The 14,900-nt window shown below is 40.9% G+C and overlaps 1 protein-coding gene across 1 annotated transcript in view; it reads left to right on the top strand.

The window, feature by feature from the left end:
* The window catches only part of LOC126263130 (uncharacterized), a 252,741-nt gene that overhangs the window by 35,333 nt on the left and 202,508 nt on the right, over nucleotides 1–14,900 (top strand). Inside the window, exon 3 of the mRNA XM_049960152.1 lies at nucleotides 4,595–4,706. Coding sequence (XP_049816109.1) covers nucleotides 4,595–4,706 — 112 coding nt within the window. The remainder of the gene's footprint in view (nucleotides 1–4,594; nucleotides 4,707–14,900) is intronic.

Genomic DNA, 14,900 nt, shown 5'->3' with positions numbered 1-14,900 from the left:
TGACAATTTTGCTATCTATTGCAGATCTCCATGGACTTTCTCATTGAGTGCTATCTTCAGCAATGTCTTAATCGTCTTTACTCTTGGAGCATCATGAATGGCTTTCGTTTTGTCACTGACAAAACCGCTGTCCTACCGCCTTGGCTTTCTCCTCAGCAGATATGAATGCCATTTGTTTGCCATGAATGCCACCCATACTATGCCTTCTTCGTAGATGACTCCTTTGATCGCCAGCATGGTGCGTGTCCCTCTTCTCTGATACCTCCTGGAGTTCACTTTTGGCTCTTCCTCTGGCAGCTTAACTTCACGCTATGTACAGCTTTCCCGGTGGATGTGGACTCTTCACTACCTTGGCTTTGTGCAGCGGCCTGTGTTCACATTGGCCTTCATTCACTTCCTAAGGACCCTACTCCAGCCACACACTATTGCCTTCAGTTTCATGACCTTCAGACAGAATTTCATGATAGCACCTTAGTGTACAGTGATGGCTCTTGGACTGACCGTGGTGTTGGGTGTGCCTTCGTCATTGGCACAGACGTTTTTGACATCGGCTTCCTGAACACTGCTCAGTATTTACAGCAGAGCTCTTTGCCCTGTATCAGGCCACACAGTACATTTGGAGACACAGGCTTTACAATTGCATCATCTGCTCTGACTCTCTCAGTGCCTTTCAAAGCCTCTGTGTGCTGTACACTGTGCAGCCCTTAGTGCAATGGGTCCAGGAAAGCTGTCACTTGCTCATTGGTTGATGAAGCTGCCATGATTTTTTATGTGGGTCCCTGGTCATGTTGGTCTTGACAGTAAATGAGGCCACTGACACGGCTGCCAAGGCTGCAGTTCTTGTTCCTCAGCCTGCTATTTCTTACATCATCTCCAATAGCCTGTGTGTTGCTGTCTGTCAGCAGATGGTGTCACTTTGGCATCACCACTGGTCCTCCCTTCATGGGAACAAGCTCCGTGTTATTAAGCCTCTCCCAGCAGCTTGGACAACCTCCTCTCATCCCTCTCACTGTGAGATCATTTTAGCTAGGTTGCATATCAGACACTGTCTTTTTAGCGATCACCATTTGTTAAGTGGTGCTCAGAATATATACTAAGATTCTACAACAAATCAATGTCAAGGATTATTGTGTGGTAGTTTTGTGGATCACTTCTACCACCCTTATTGTAAACTGGTGTGACCTGTGCTTTCTTCCAACTATTGGCCACTGTTTTCGTTAGTGATCTGCACTAGTGTATAGTTAGAAGAGGGGCTAATTCGACTGCAAATTCAGAGTATGTTAGATTCAACAGAAAACAAAATAAGAAGAAATGCAATGGACGACTGAGGACCTTGTAGGCATCAGCTACAAATCACCAGTATAATTCAGAGATAACATTCCAGACCTCAGGACAAGGATTCATTTAGTATCTCCCTACCTATTTCAAAATAGCTACTGCAAACAATTGGCAAAAATATACATGCTTCACATATTTTATAAAATCTGTATTATCTACTGAAATAGCTGCCTCTGCTTTGGTTTCTACAATATTTGAGTTAAACTCCATCCAGTTATTTCTCTCTGTGTGTGACTAATAAGAAAGTGTCTATGTTCATAATATTCAGGCAGTGCATCTGAGAATTTCCTTCCAAATGTTGTCTGGTGAACAATATCTCTTCTCTTAAATCCTGAAGAATTACTAGCCGAAAGTCTGCTACTTTTTTTAAAAAATTCCCCTCACGAGTCTGTCATTTCAGAGTTGGACTTCCACATACTTTTTGTACTCAGCTGGGTCATTTCTTGTCTTTGTACACTTTCTAATGTAGTCTTAAAAAATCTCAATTTACTTCGCTCTGTGGCTCAACCAGTGGTTTGAGTGATTCAGCCTCTCTCAATTTTTCTTTCTTTCATCTTCCCAAAGCTCAAAAGTATTCTTGTTTTTTTTTTTTTTTTTCCTGACTTCACTTCAACAGATCTGATACATTCTCTGCTAGCAATATTAGTCATCATTGATGTTTTTTCTGATTGTTTCATGATTATTAGTACTAAGGTCTTAACAAATTTTAACTTTTAATTTAGTTGAATCTAGGGTTATTTGTTTGCTATCTCTATGTAACTGAACATTTTCATCATGATTCACAAATATGGATGAATTGGACACTTATGCCCTTCTGTCTGTTCAATTAAGCTCTAATCTACACTTTGCATTTGACAAGATAAGGTTCCAATTTAATTTCTTAATTCTTAGTTTTCAGTTTTAATTTCTTGTTACCATTAATTCTTTTTAAGCACATTTTTAATTTATCAAATATTTGTCTTATTTCTACCACTATTTTTGATAGTTCTAGTTACTTTTATCTAATGAACAATGATTATGGTTAATATTGTTATTATCTGCTTTGTTCCTATTCTGCTGCTACAGTTTAAAAACAGTTCATTTCAATAGGTATTATGATCCGTAATTTTCACAATGCCACTTTGAAAATGACTCATCGTGTTTCTGATTTGTCATGTGTGGTCTTGATATCTACAGCAGCAATAGTTGTGGTCCCTGCTCCACAAGTCTGCTCTGCCAGCTTGAACATTGTAGATGATGGCTGCAGCATGTCCACCCCACATGCACATGCTGATTTTGTGTCTGGAATAACAGCATTATGTGAGATTTATTGCCACCATTTGTAACACTACAAGATGCAGTACTTCTTGACTCCCAAAAATCATTTGACACACTATCATATTAGGACTTATTAAGAAAAGTATGATCATATGGGGTTTCAAACAAAATTTTTGACTGGGTTGAGGATTTCTTGTTAGGGAGACTACAGCATGTGACCATGGATGGAGAGCTGACAGATGTAAAAGCAACTACAGGTATGTGCCAGAAAAGTGTATTTGATCCCTTGCTGTCCATATTTTATGTTGTCAACCTGTAAGGCAATATTAATAGTAAACTTGGACAGCTTCACAGCTGATGAATATCAATAATAAAAATGGAAAAAACTGCATAAATTTCAGTAGTGCAATGATTAATAACTTGTCAGTGTTCAGAAAAGTAAAAGTCTGCACTTCACAAATTCCAGAATGAGATTATCACTCTGCAGCGGAGTGTGTGCTGATATGAAACTTCCTGGCAGATTAAAACTGTGTGCCTGACCGAGACTCGAACTCCGGACCTTTGCCTTTTGTGGGCAAGTGCTCTACCAACTCAGCTACCGAAGCACGACTCACGCCCGGTACTCACAGCTTTACTTCTGCCAGTATCCCGTCTCCTACCTTCCAAACTTTACAGAAGCTCTCCTGCGAAACTTGCAGAACTGGCAGAAGTAAAGCTGTGAGTACCGGGCGTGAGTCGTGCTTCGGTAGCTCAGTTGGTAGAGCACTTGCCCGCGAAAGGCAAAGGTCCCGAGTTCGAGCCTCGGTCGGGCACACAGTTTTAATCTGCCAGGAAGTTTCACTTTACAAATTGCTGAAAACTGACTTCCATGTCAGTTACTCATCATTTGAATCAGTCAGCTTGTACAAATATTTGTAGGGGTATGAAATTCATTGGCAGGCTACTGGAGAAATGCAGTCACAGTACAAAGAATATTACTGACAAAATGCTCTTGTGACCCATCCTAGAATATTGCCAAAATGGGTGGGACCCATACTGAATGCTGAAAAAGTTACTGTCATATGCTTCACGATATGCCAACTGTCTCACAAAAGCCCACTTATAAAGATTCAAGAACCACTATTAAGCAAGGAATCTTGTTATATACCTTAGGCTCCTGTGTGTGTGTCTCATAAGGCTTGCAAAAACAAGATTAGATGAATTACAGCAGGCACTGAGGCATTTAAGTTGTCACTTTTTCTGTGCTTCGTAGGCAAATGGAACGGAAAGAGCCTCCCTCCCCACCTCATATGTGGTACAATGGGTATTTACTTCGACTATGCTCTTTGTAGCGGTTTACGGAATACAAATGTAGGTTTATAAATGATCATCTATCAGATACAGTCAATTCCATATGCATTGTGGTAGTGATCTTTCAGTCACATAGATAATAAACATTGCTAAAAGGCAGAAAAGCTACAAATTAGTTAAACACTGTGGTCTTAAAGGAACATGCTGAAACTTTGTTACAGTTCACCTGTGAGACTAGTAGAACTTCCCCAGCTGCATAAACTCGATGTAACTGGCAGGTCATTGCCTTTCTGAGAAATGTGGTAGTGGTATATGCCATGGACGTTGCGGGACACCACAGCCCATGTCAAAAGAAAGCACTGCTTTCCTGGTCAGTGCGTGGGCAGCAAAACAAATACTAATGGCTAGATGGACCTGTGAATTTGGTCACACACACACACGCGCGCGCGCGCACACACACACACACACACACACACACACACACACACACACACACACACACACACGTTGGTGTGTCTTAGAGAACATGTTGGTGTTTCGTAAAGAATTAATATTGATTTCTTTCTTCTTGGGACTATTTGTATTCTCTGATTTTCATGTCAGCAAGGTGTGGGTGCTGATTCTTAGACATAATAGTTTTACTTGTTGGTATTCATTTATCATAAGTGTTATGTATTGTCCCTTAGTAATTCATATGTTCCTTCATCAGGAAAAACATACACAATGTTAGGAGACAAAAAAGAACCTGGTATAATACCTCTGACAGTTTCTGCGATGTTTGATGCAATGCAGCGATCAAGTGGACGTGAATTTCTTGTAAGGTAAGCTAAAAAAATAGCGATATTTGACTCTGCTGAGTTACTGAACTTTATATTCTAGCATTAACTGGTGAAACTGCTTCACAGAAGCATACATATTGTAGGGAGAGAACTGTCTTATCGATTGCTGGCTTATTTGTTGCACTCATTCAATATTTTAGTGAAGATTAGAGAAATCACAGTATTTTTTTACTTACAAGAGTAACTGATGAAGACAGCAAAATAAAAGAATCAGACATAGTTTTAAACTGGAAATTACAGGCGGGAGGGGTGGGGGAGGAGTATGTTAACCTATAACCCTTCAACAGTCAAATACTTGGGTTTACCAATCGCGATGAATGTCCCTTTCATTGTCACTTACAAGGGAACATTTCCAGGTGTAAATAAGCAATCATGATGAACCTTGTTGGGTATGTAGAGGGGTCAAAATAACGCAATATGTATTTTTTTTTTTTTTCCTCAGCTAGACTTTTAAGAGGTAAAACATACCCTGAAAGGTAACTGGCATATTAGGTTTCGAGAGAATGTCTTCGAAAAATGATATATAAAATGTTCCATATAAAAGTTGAAATCTGATTAACAGTCTTGGAAACTGTATAATCAACTTTTGTAATAATTTGAGATTTTCCAAAATACTCCACCACCATTAATAAATTTTAAAAAATTAAAAATTTTGTTACAGCATAAATTAAAGAAGCTTTCGCACCATATACGTAGATGTATAATAAAACTGGTTCCTCAAATACCATTTTTGGAAAGTAAGCTGTACATAATAGGCTGTCAGCATATTTTCAACATACCGAATTGAAATAGCTGAATGTTTATTATTATTGTAAATAAATTGTGGAGTTGGAAACAGGGTCGTGTCCCAGAAAGGAAATTTTTCAGGAGAGACAAACCATGTTACTAAACAATGGGTTTAAGCATGGTGTGGTGGAATATTTATGTAGCAGTTGACCCGGGGGTGAAATAATATATGTCTTAAAACATATTCTAGCCACAGATTGCGGCAAGTAATCCAGTTTGAGTGTACTGGGGATGACTTTATATATATATATATATATATATATATATATATATATATATATATATATATATATATATATATATATATATATATATATATATATATAAGAAAGATGATGAGACTTACCAAACAAAAGCGCTGGCAGGTCGATAGACACACAAAAAAAACACAAATATACACACAAAATTCTAGCTTTCGCAACCAACGGTTGCTTCGTCAGGAAAGAGGGAAGGAGAGGGAAAGATGAAAGGATGTGGGTTTTAAGGGAGAGGGTAAGGAGTCATTCCAATCCCGGGAGCGGAAAGACTTACCTTAGGGGGAAAAAAGGACAGGTATACACTCGCACACACACACATATCCATCCACACATACAGACACAAGCAGACATATTTAAAGACAAAGAGTTTGGGCAGAGATGTCAGTCGAGGTGGAAGAGTAGAGGCAAAGAAGTTGTTGAGAGACAGGTGAGGTATGAGTGGCGGCAACTTGAAATTAGCGGAGATTGAGGCCTGGCGGATAACAAGAAGAGAGGATATACTGAAGGGCAAGTTCCCATCTCCGGAGTTCGGATTGGTTGGTGTTGGTGGGAAGTATCCAGATAACCCGGACGGTGTAACACTGTGCCAAGATGTGCTGGCTGTGCACCAAGGCGTGTTTAGCCACAGGGTGATCCTCATTACCAACAAACACTGTCTGCCTGTGTCCATTCATGCGAATGGACAGTTTGTTGCTGGTCATTCCCACATAGAATGCATCACAGTGTAGGCAGGTCAGTTGGTAAATCAAGTGGGTGCTTTCACACGTGGCTCTGCCTTTGATCGTGTACACCTTCCGGGTTACAGGACTGGAGTAGGTGGTGGTGGGAGGGTGCATGGGACAGGTTTTGCACCGGGGGCGGTTACAAGGATAGGAGCCAGAGGGTAGGGAAGGTGGTTTGGGGATTTCATAGGGATGAACTAACTGCCCAAACTCTTTGTCTTTAAATATGTCTGCTTGTGTCTGTATGTGTGGATGGATATGTGTGTGTGTGCGAGTGTATACCTGTCCTTTTTTCCCCCTAAGGTAAGTCTTTCCGCTCCCGGGATTGGAATGACTCCTTACCCTCTCCCTTAAAACCCACATCCTTTCATCTTTCCCTCTCCTTCCCTCTTTCCTGACGAAGCAACCGTTGGTTGCGAAAGCTAGAATTTTGTGTGTATATTTGTGTTTTTTTTTTGTGTGTCTATCGACCTGCCAGCGCTTTTGTTTGGTAAGTCTCATCATCTTTCTTTTTAGATATATTTTTTCCACGTGGAATGTTTCCCTCTGTTATATATATATATATATATATATATATATATATATATATATATATATGAGGCAACTAGTGTTCTGTTTGCAGTGGAAAAATTGTTATGCAAGTTTATATTATTCATATCTATTGTAGCAATGAAAGCGTGTTCCGAGCATACAGATCTAATTTCGTGTTTTCTTATTGGAACAGGTCTCAGGACATGGTCTCCGCTCTAGCTAGAAACCCATCTAAAGAGCATGTCTGTTGATGAGACATGATCCCCTGTTATACCAAACAATGCATACAGATATGGTGATTAGATATCTTCAGTAAATGTAATTTGAAAAGTGGACTGATTCCCTTTCCAACTCAATAATTCAGTTATTTATTTTATGTATTTTTGTTTTATATTTTAAACTGTTACTGTGATACAAAATCATTACAGTAACGATAATCTGTAAAGAAATGTATGAAAAATAACTTTTTACACCATGCACATAAAATAAATGAAATTTCTACAAGTAATATACATTACAGACAACACAAAATAAAACAAAATTCAGCAGGATTCTCAAATTGCGGCAGGTGGTCCTCTAAATATCCCGATTTGTACAAGGCATATTTCAATGCACTGGAAAATGTTGGTGAAGAGGATTGATTACATTATAGTGGTGGCAGTTTGATTGTATTGTTTCTCAATTGCAGATTGATATCACAATAATTCAGCAGAACTAAATCTGAAAATCTTTGGACTATATTCTTCCAACATTGTAATCCATATGCCCCACAGCTGTACCTGTGTCATAGAGCCTTCTGGGTCAGCAAATAAGTTTAATGTCCCCAGATACAATGCACAAAACAGTTTTTTCACACTTCATACTGCCCCCCCCCCCCCTTTCATACTTTCAAAATAAACTAATAGTGTTTGGTCCAAGAATTTGAGAATCTCTTTCTGAAGCCCCAAATGTTCTTTCGGCAGCTTCAGAATCTAATAAACTAACAGTAACTAGGTTGAAACACCATGAAAGAAGTTTCTTTCCCAGTGTGAGGTAAAAATATGTATTATTGATAGCTTCTTGGGGTGACCAATGGAAAGAATAGATTTGAGCGTTGTACCCAAGAACAAGAAAGTTGTTAATCTGGTGATACGAAAAGGCTCAGCGGGACAGGCATATCCATTGGGCATGTATGGCATTCGACGTTGGAAGAACTTTGTGGGGAGATTTCTTGGATCTAGGTCTGCCGTATGATTACAATGTCAATCTCCACTTGGGAAACAATATAATCAAGTTGCAGTCACTAGTACCTAATCAATTCACTTTGCCAAGGTACTAAAATATGTCTGATAGAAATCAGGATATTTATGGGATCGCCTGCCACGATTTGAGAAACCTGCTGAATTTTGTTTTGAATTGTTGTCCGTCATGTGTATTATGTGAGGAAACCTCATTCCTTCTGTGTGCGTTGTGTGTAAAAAAGGTCATGTTTCAATCATTCCTTTATGGATTACCATTATTACAAAGATTTTATATCATGAGTTCATTATTATTTTCAATTAATAAAATGTCCATAGGTGAATTGGTAAAATAAAAAACAAAAAATGAATTTAAAACATAAAACAATAATTTAAAACATAAAACAATAATTTAAAACATAAAACAATAATTTAAAACATAAAACAATAATTTAAAATATAAAACAATAATTTAAAACATAAAACAATAATTTAAAACATAAAACAATAATTTAAAACATAAAACAATAATTTAAAACATAAAACAAAAAAATTAAAACATAAAACAAAAATAAGTAACTAGAATAATAATGAACATATATAGATTTGTACATACATTTGATGATTGGAAAAACTGGTAGAAGCTGACCTTGGGGAAGATCAGTTTGGATTCTGTAGAAGTATTGGAACACGTGAGGCAATACTGACCCTACGACTTATCTTAGAAGCTAGATTAAGGAAAGGCAAACCTACATTTCTAGCATTTGTAGAATTAGAGAAAGCTTTTGACAATGTTCACTGGAATACTCTCTTTCAAATTATGAAGGTGGCAGGGGTAAAATACAGGGAGCGAAAAGCTATTTACAATTTGTACAGAAACCAGATGGCAGTTATAAGAGTCGAGGGGCATGAAAGGGAAGCAGTGGTTGGGAAGGGAGTAAGACAGGGTTGTAACCTCTCCCCGATGTTATTCAATCTGTATATTGAGCAAGCAGTAAAGGAAACAAAAGAAAAATTCGGAGTAGGTATTAAAATCCATGGGGAAGAAATAAGAACTTTGAGGTTCGCCGATGACATTGTAATTCTATCAGAGACAGCAAAGGACTTCGAAGAGCAGTTGAACGGAATGGACAGTTTCATGAAAGGAGGGTATAAGATGAACATCAACAAAAGCAAAATGAGGATAATGGAATGTAGTCGAATTAAGTCGGGTTATGCTGAAGGAATTAGATTAGGAAATGAGATACTTAAAGTAGTAAAGGAGTTTTGCTATTTGGAGAGCAAAATAACTGATGATGGTCGAAGTAGAGAGGACATAAAATGTAGACTGGCAATGGCAAAGGAAAGCGTTTGTGAAGAAGAGAAATTTGTTAACATGAGTATAGATTTAAGTGTCAGAAAGTCATTTCTGAAAGTATTTGTATGGAGTGTAGCCATGTATGGAAGTGAAACATGGATGATAAATAGTTTGGACAAGAAGAGAATAGAAGCTTTTGAAATGTGGTGCTACAGAAGAATGCTGAAGATTAGATGGGTAGATCACATAACTAATGAGGAAGTATTGAATAGGATTGGGGAGAAGAGAAGTTTGTGGCACAACTTGACTAGAAGAAGGGATCGGTTGGTAGGGCATGTTCTGAGGCATCAAGGGATCACCAATTTAGTATTGGAGGGCAGCATGGAGGATAAAAATCGTAGAGGGAGACCAAGAGATGAATACGCTAAACAGATTCAGAAGGATGTAGGTTGCTGTAGGTACTGGGAGATGAAGAAGCTTGTACAGGATAGAGTAGCATGGAGAGCTGCATCAAACCAGTCTCAGGACTGAAGACCACAACAACAACATATAGATTTTAACTGGGCATACTGAAAATACCCAGACAGCACAATGTGTACAGCTTACTTCAAAAAAATGGTATTTCAGAAACCAGCTTGAAAGTTTCCTGTTGCAACAAAAGTTTTTATTTTTCAAAATAATTAATTCTAAAAAATGAAGATGATGGGGTATTGCAAAATTTAACATTATTTCAAAAGCTGACTTTCAAAAATGTTAATTATATTTAAACTTTTATATGAAATTCATTTTTGTATACAAACAATGGAAAATCAAGGACTGAATGTAACAACATTATGAAAAGGATAGTTGCTACTTACCATATGATGGAGATGTTAAATTGCTGATAGGCACATCAAAAAGACTACAGAATGAAATGTTCACTCTGCAGCGGAGCATGCGGTCATATGAAACTTCCTGGCAGATTAAAACTGTGTGCCGGACTGAGTTCGAGTCTTGGTTGGGCACACAGTATTAATCTGCCAGGAAGTTTCAACAAAAACACTGTCGGAAAGTGAGCTTTTGACCAACAAGGCCTAGACAAAAATTCTTTCTTTCTTTCTTTCTTTCTTTCTTTCTTTGTTTCCTCCTATCCTTCCTTCACGTTGACATTTGAGGTTCCTCTTTGTTTCTTGTTTCTCCCTGTGTTCTCCTAAAGGCCGACCCATGTGTCTGGCGTGTAACAGGTAATTGTGTAATGTGTAATTCCCAGCCCCAGGTTGACAGGTGAGGTACCTCTGGTAAATTCCAAGCCCAGAGATAGGTGATTTCCTGATCTGCTACTTTCCCAAATTGCCAGTTGCTTCCTCTGTCAGGAGTCTGGGAGGTGTGAACGATCACCTAAGGCAGGTGGCGTGTCCTGCCAAAACCTAGCCAAATGTGTTACTTGTGGTTGGGATGCTCATGTGGGCGATTGTCCACCTCGTTATCCCTGCTGTATTAATTGCAGTGGCAACCAGGCAGCCTCATCCTGAGAATTTCCCATGTATCTTGATGAGCGGGCCATCCACGAAATCTGGGTGGAGGAAAAAGTGACTTACCCTGTCACTTGCAAGCTGTTGGCTAGTCGAAAGCCCAGCGTTTCACCATATGGCACTTACAGTACTGTTCTTGCTACACCTTGTTCCACAATGGACATGGCCACGCAGACTTGAGACCTCAAATTCAGCACCACAGTTGTAAAATCGCTCAGTGTCATGGTAGCATACCTGTCTCCTCCTCCTCCTCCTCCTCCTACTCCTCCTCCTCCTCCTCCTCCTCCTCCTCCTCCTCCTCCTCCAGCTGTGAAACGAGCCACCATATTTTGACCTCAGGTGGCAAAAATCACTTGCTGCACAACTGGCAGGCCAGAAAGGATAGAAGGAATACTAACACGAAGACTTTTTATGTCCCTATAACCAACAGATGTTTGAGTCTTCATCTGCCAACCGCAAAGGCTCCAAGAAATCGAGCAAAGGCAAACGGTCTTTTCCTCCGCTGGCTCAGAGATCGTCTTCAAAGGTGTCGTTGTGTGGTACCCTCACGCAGCTAACCTCCGTTCTGCCTGCGTGCATTGCCAACCATTTTTCTGGCCTGGAATTCACTGACCAACCGAGGGAGAATGCAGACGCCTCTGTAGATGGCATGGAGCAGCATCCTCCAGCCTCTGCACCCTGTTGCAGCGAGTTTTCAAAGGCTGGCATTCGGCAGCTGCCGAGGTGATAACACTTCATTTTTTTCCCTCCTCTTCTTTCCCAGTCACGACTTCGCCAATGGAACATTCACAGCCTTAGATCCACCAAGGAGGAATCACAGCTGTCCTTGTAATCTCAGTGTTTGCTTGTTTCCTGCCTCCAGGAAACAAAATTGCGTCCCCACGACTGCTTTGATGTCTCGCATTTCTTTCTGGTCCACTTTGACCTCCCTCCCCCCTCTCTCCCACCCCCCTCTCCACCCTTTTCCCGCCCCCATTCCCCAGAGGGCGGCATTCTATCTGCTGGGGGAGTCATGCTCCTCATTCAGGATGACTTTGATAGTCTGACCATCTCACTGAACACCCGGCTGCAAGCTGTTGCAGTCCACATTTTCCTTCCTCGCTTCAGTTTTTCCCCTTTTAGTGTCTACATTCCTCCGTCACTCGGTGTCACAAGGGCAGATTTTCTCCAGCTTATTGGTCAACTCCCTCACCCCTGTTTGTTGCTCTGTCGCTTTAAAGTGCACCATCCCCTTTTGGGCTCTCTCAGAACGCATCAGAGAGGTGTCCTCTTGTTTGATCTTCTCAGTCAGCTCAACCTCGTCTGCATTAACACTGGAGCACCCACATATCTTTCAGACTCCACGCACACCTATTCCGTTCTGGACCTATCCTTCTGCACTGCCAGCTTGCCCGTCACCTCTAGTGGCCCATTATCTCTGACATGTACTTGAAGTGACAATTTCCCATGTGCTAGCCGTTTGCTGACTGCTACCTCACCTACATGTAAACCCAATTGGCAGCTTTCTAAGGCTGACTGGAGGCTTTGTTCCTCCTTGGTGACCCTGCTTTTTTAACTGTCATTCTATGATGGCAAACTGCATCTGTTGTAAACAGTTGCGTGTGCAGTGTCATCATATTCTTCAGAATAGCAAAATTGCTAGCTGGATATAATTTACTAGTTGTTTTAACATTTCCATTTCCTCTTCCATCATGTGGGCCAACCTGTGATGGCTCTCTGGGACTAAGATCCATTCTCCAGTTTCGCTCTGACTGCAGCAGATTGTCATTGTGGACCCTATTGTTATCACCAACGCCTTGGGCCTCTATTTTGTGGAGATTTCAAATTCCACCCACCATCACCCTGCCGTTCTCCATCAGAAACGAGTGGAGGACACTTGAGTGAGACACTTCTCCTCTCAGAATCGTGAACACTCCAATGCCACCTTTACTGTGAGGGAGCTAGATCATGCTCTCACCCCTCCTGATTGTATGCCCCAAGGCCGGACAATGTTGCAGCACCTTTCGTTTGCAGGCCAGCGCTTTCTTCTGCACCTGTACAACTGCATCTGAGCAGAGGGCATGTTTCTCAGATGTTGGCATGAAGCCACTGTCATACCCATACCTAAGCCCAGTAATAGCAAACACCTTCCTTTTTGCTATCGCCCCATTTCTCTCAACAGCTGTGTTTACAAGGTGATGGAATGTACGATTCATGCCCAGCTGGTATGGTGGATCGAACCTCGAAATTTACTAACCACTGAAAAGTATGGATTTTGAGCACACCATTCTGCAGTTGACCATCTCATCACTTTGTCCACCCATGTTGTGAATGGTTTTCTGCAGAAATCACAGACTGTGGCCATGTTTTTTGATTTGCAGAAAGCCTATGGCACCTGCTGGAAATTAGATTAGATGTACTTTCATTCCAATTGATCCGTAGTGAGGAGGTCCTCCAGGACGTAGAACATGTCAGAAAAACAATAATACGAGGTCTAAAAAGTATCCGACCTTTGATTTTCCCGTGCAAAATAGAGATGATGGTGTGGCACCACTGTACACAGGAAAGGAAGAGACCTATGTGTGCATGCGTGAATTTGGTCCCTGCCTTCCAGCGCGTCAGTCACTGCCTGTTGGTCACTGAGTGAGGTGCTACACAATGTGTTCGTTGGATTACCGATTCTCTCAAGATGATTGAATGCGTTGAGCAACGATACTGCATTAAATTTTGTCAAAACCTTGGTGATTCTCGAGGCGAAACAATTTGTAAGATTCAGCAGGTGTTTGGAGAAGATGTGATGGGTGTAACACAAATTAAGGAATGGTTCAACTGACTCAAAAATGGCCGCACAGTAGTGGAGAATGACCGGCGTTCTGGCAGGCTCCAAACTGCTTGGAGTGCAGCTGTTGTTGAGAGGGTGCAAAATTTGGTGATGGCAGATTGTCGTTTGACCATGCGGGAGATTGCCCTAGAGGTTGAAATGAGTAAAGATTCTGCACATGCAATTTTGCATGATGATTTGAACATGCACTGAGTGGCTGCGAAATTCATGCCCAAGTAGTTGTTGCCAGAACGAAAAGACCTCCGTTTTGATGTTGCACAGGACGTTCTGGACACCACCAACACTGATTCTTGGTTTCTGAACACTGTGCTAACTGGAGATAAGTCATGGGTGTACAGGTACGACCCAGAAACAGAAAGACAGTTGTGGCAATGGAAGCATCCCGAGTCTCCAAGGCCGAAGAAAGTGCGGCAGGTACGAAGCAAAATCAAGGTGATGCTGACTGTCTTCTTTGATGTCCGTGGAATTGTATGTCACGAATATGCACCAGAAGGACAGTGACAAAGGATTACTATCAATATGTTCTCCAGCAGCTCCGTGATGCAGTTCGGCACAAAAGACCAGACATGTGGACAGCGAAAAACTGGCAACGGCATCACAACAATGCCCCTGCACATTCATCCCACTTGATCCAAAATTTCTTGGCCAAACATGGAATTACAGCCGTTCGCCAACCTCCCTACTCTCCAGACATGGCTCCTTGCAACTTCTGGTTGTTTCCAAAATTGAAGATGCCACTGAAAGGACCTCATTTTGAGAGTAGAGAAGAGATAACGTGGAACACGACAACGGAGCTGAACATCATTCCAGAAGAAGACTTCCAGAGGTGTTACCAGCAGTGGAAGGATCGGTGGGCTAAGTGTGTGCAAGCACAAGGGGCCTACTTTGAAGGGGATTAGGGTCCCAACCCCATCAGGTATTCGAAACATTTTTTTCTGGCCAAAGGTCGGATACTTTTTAGACAGGCCTCGTACATATCAAATATTTACAACTAAAACAAATATGCTAATGTACCTTTCACAGGTCCCAAGTGG

The sequence above is a fragment of the Schistocerca nitens genome, chromosome 6, assembly GCF_023898315.1.
Source record: "Schistocerca nitens isolate TAMUIC-IGC-003100 chromosome 6, iqSchNite1.1, whole genome shotgun sequence".
Taxonomy (NCBI): Eukaryota; Metazoa; Arthropoda; class Insecta; order Orthoptera; family Acrididae; genus Schistocerca; species Schistocerca nitens.
This window is presented reverse-complemented; position numbering and strand designations above follow the sequence as displayed.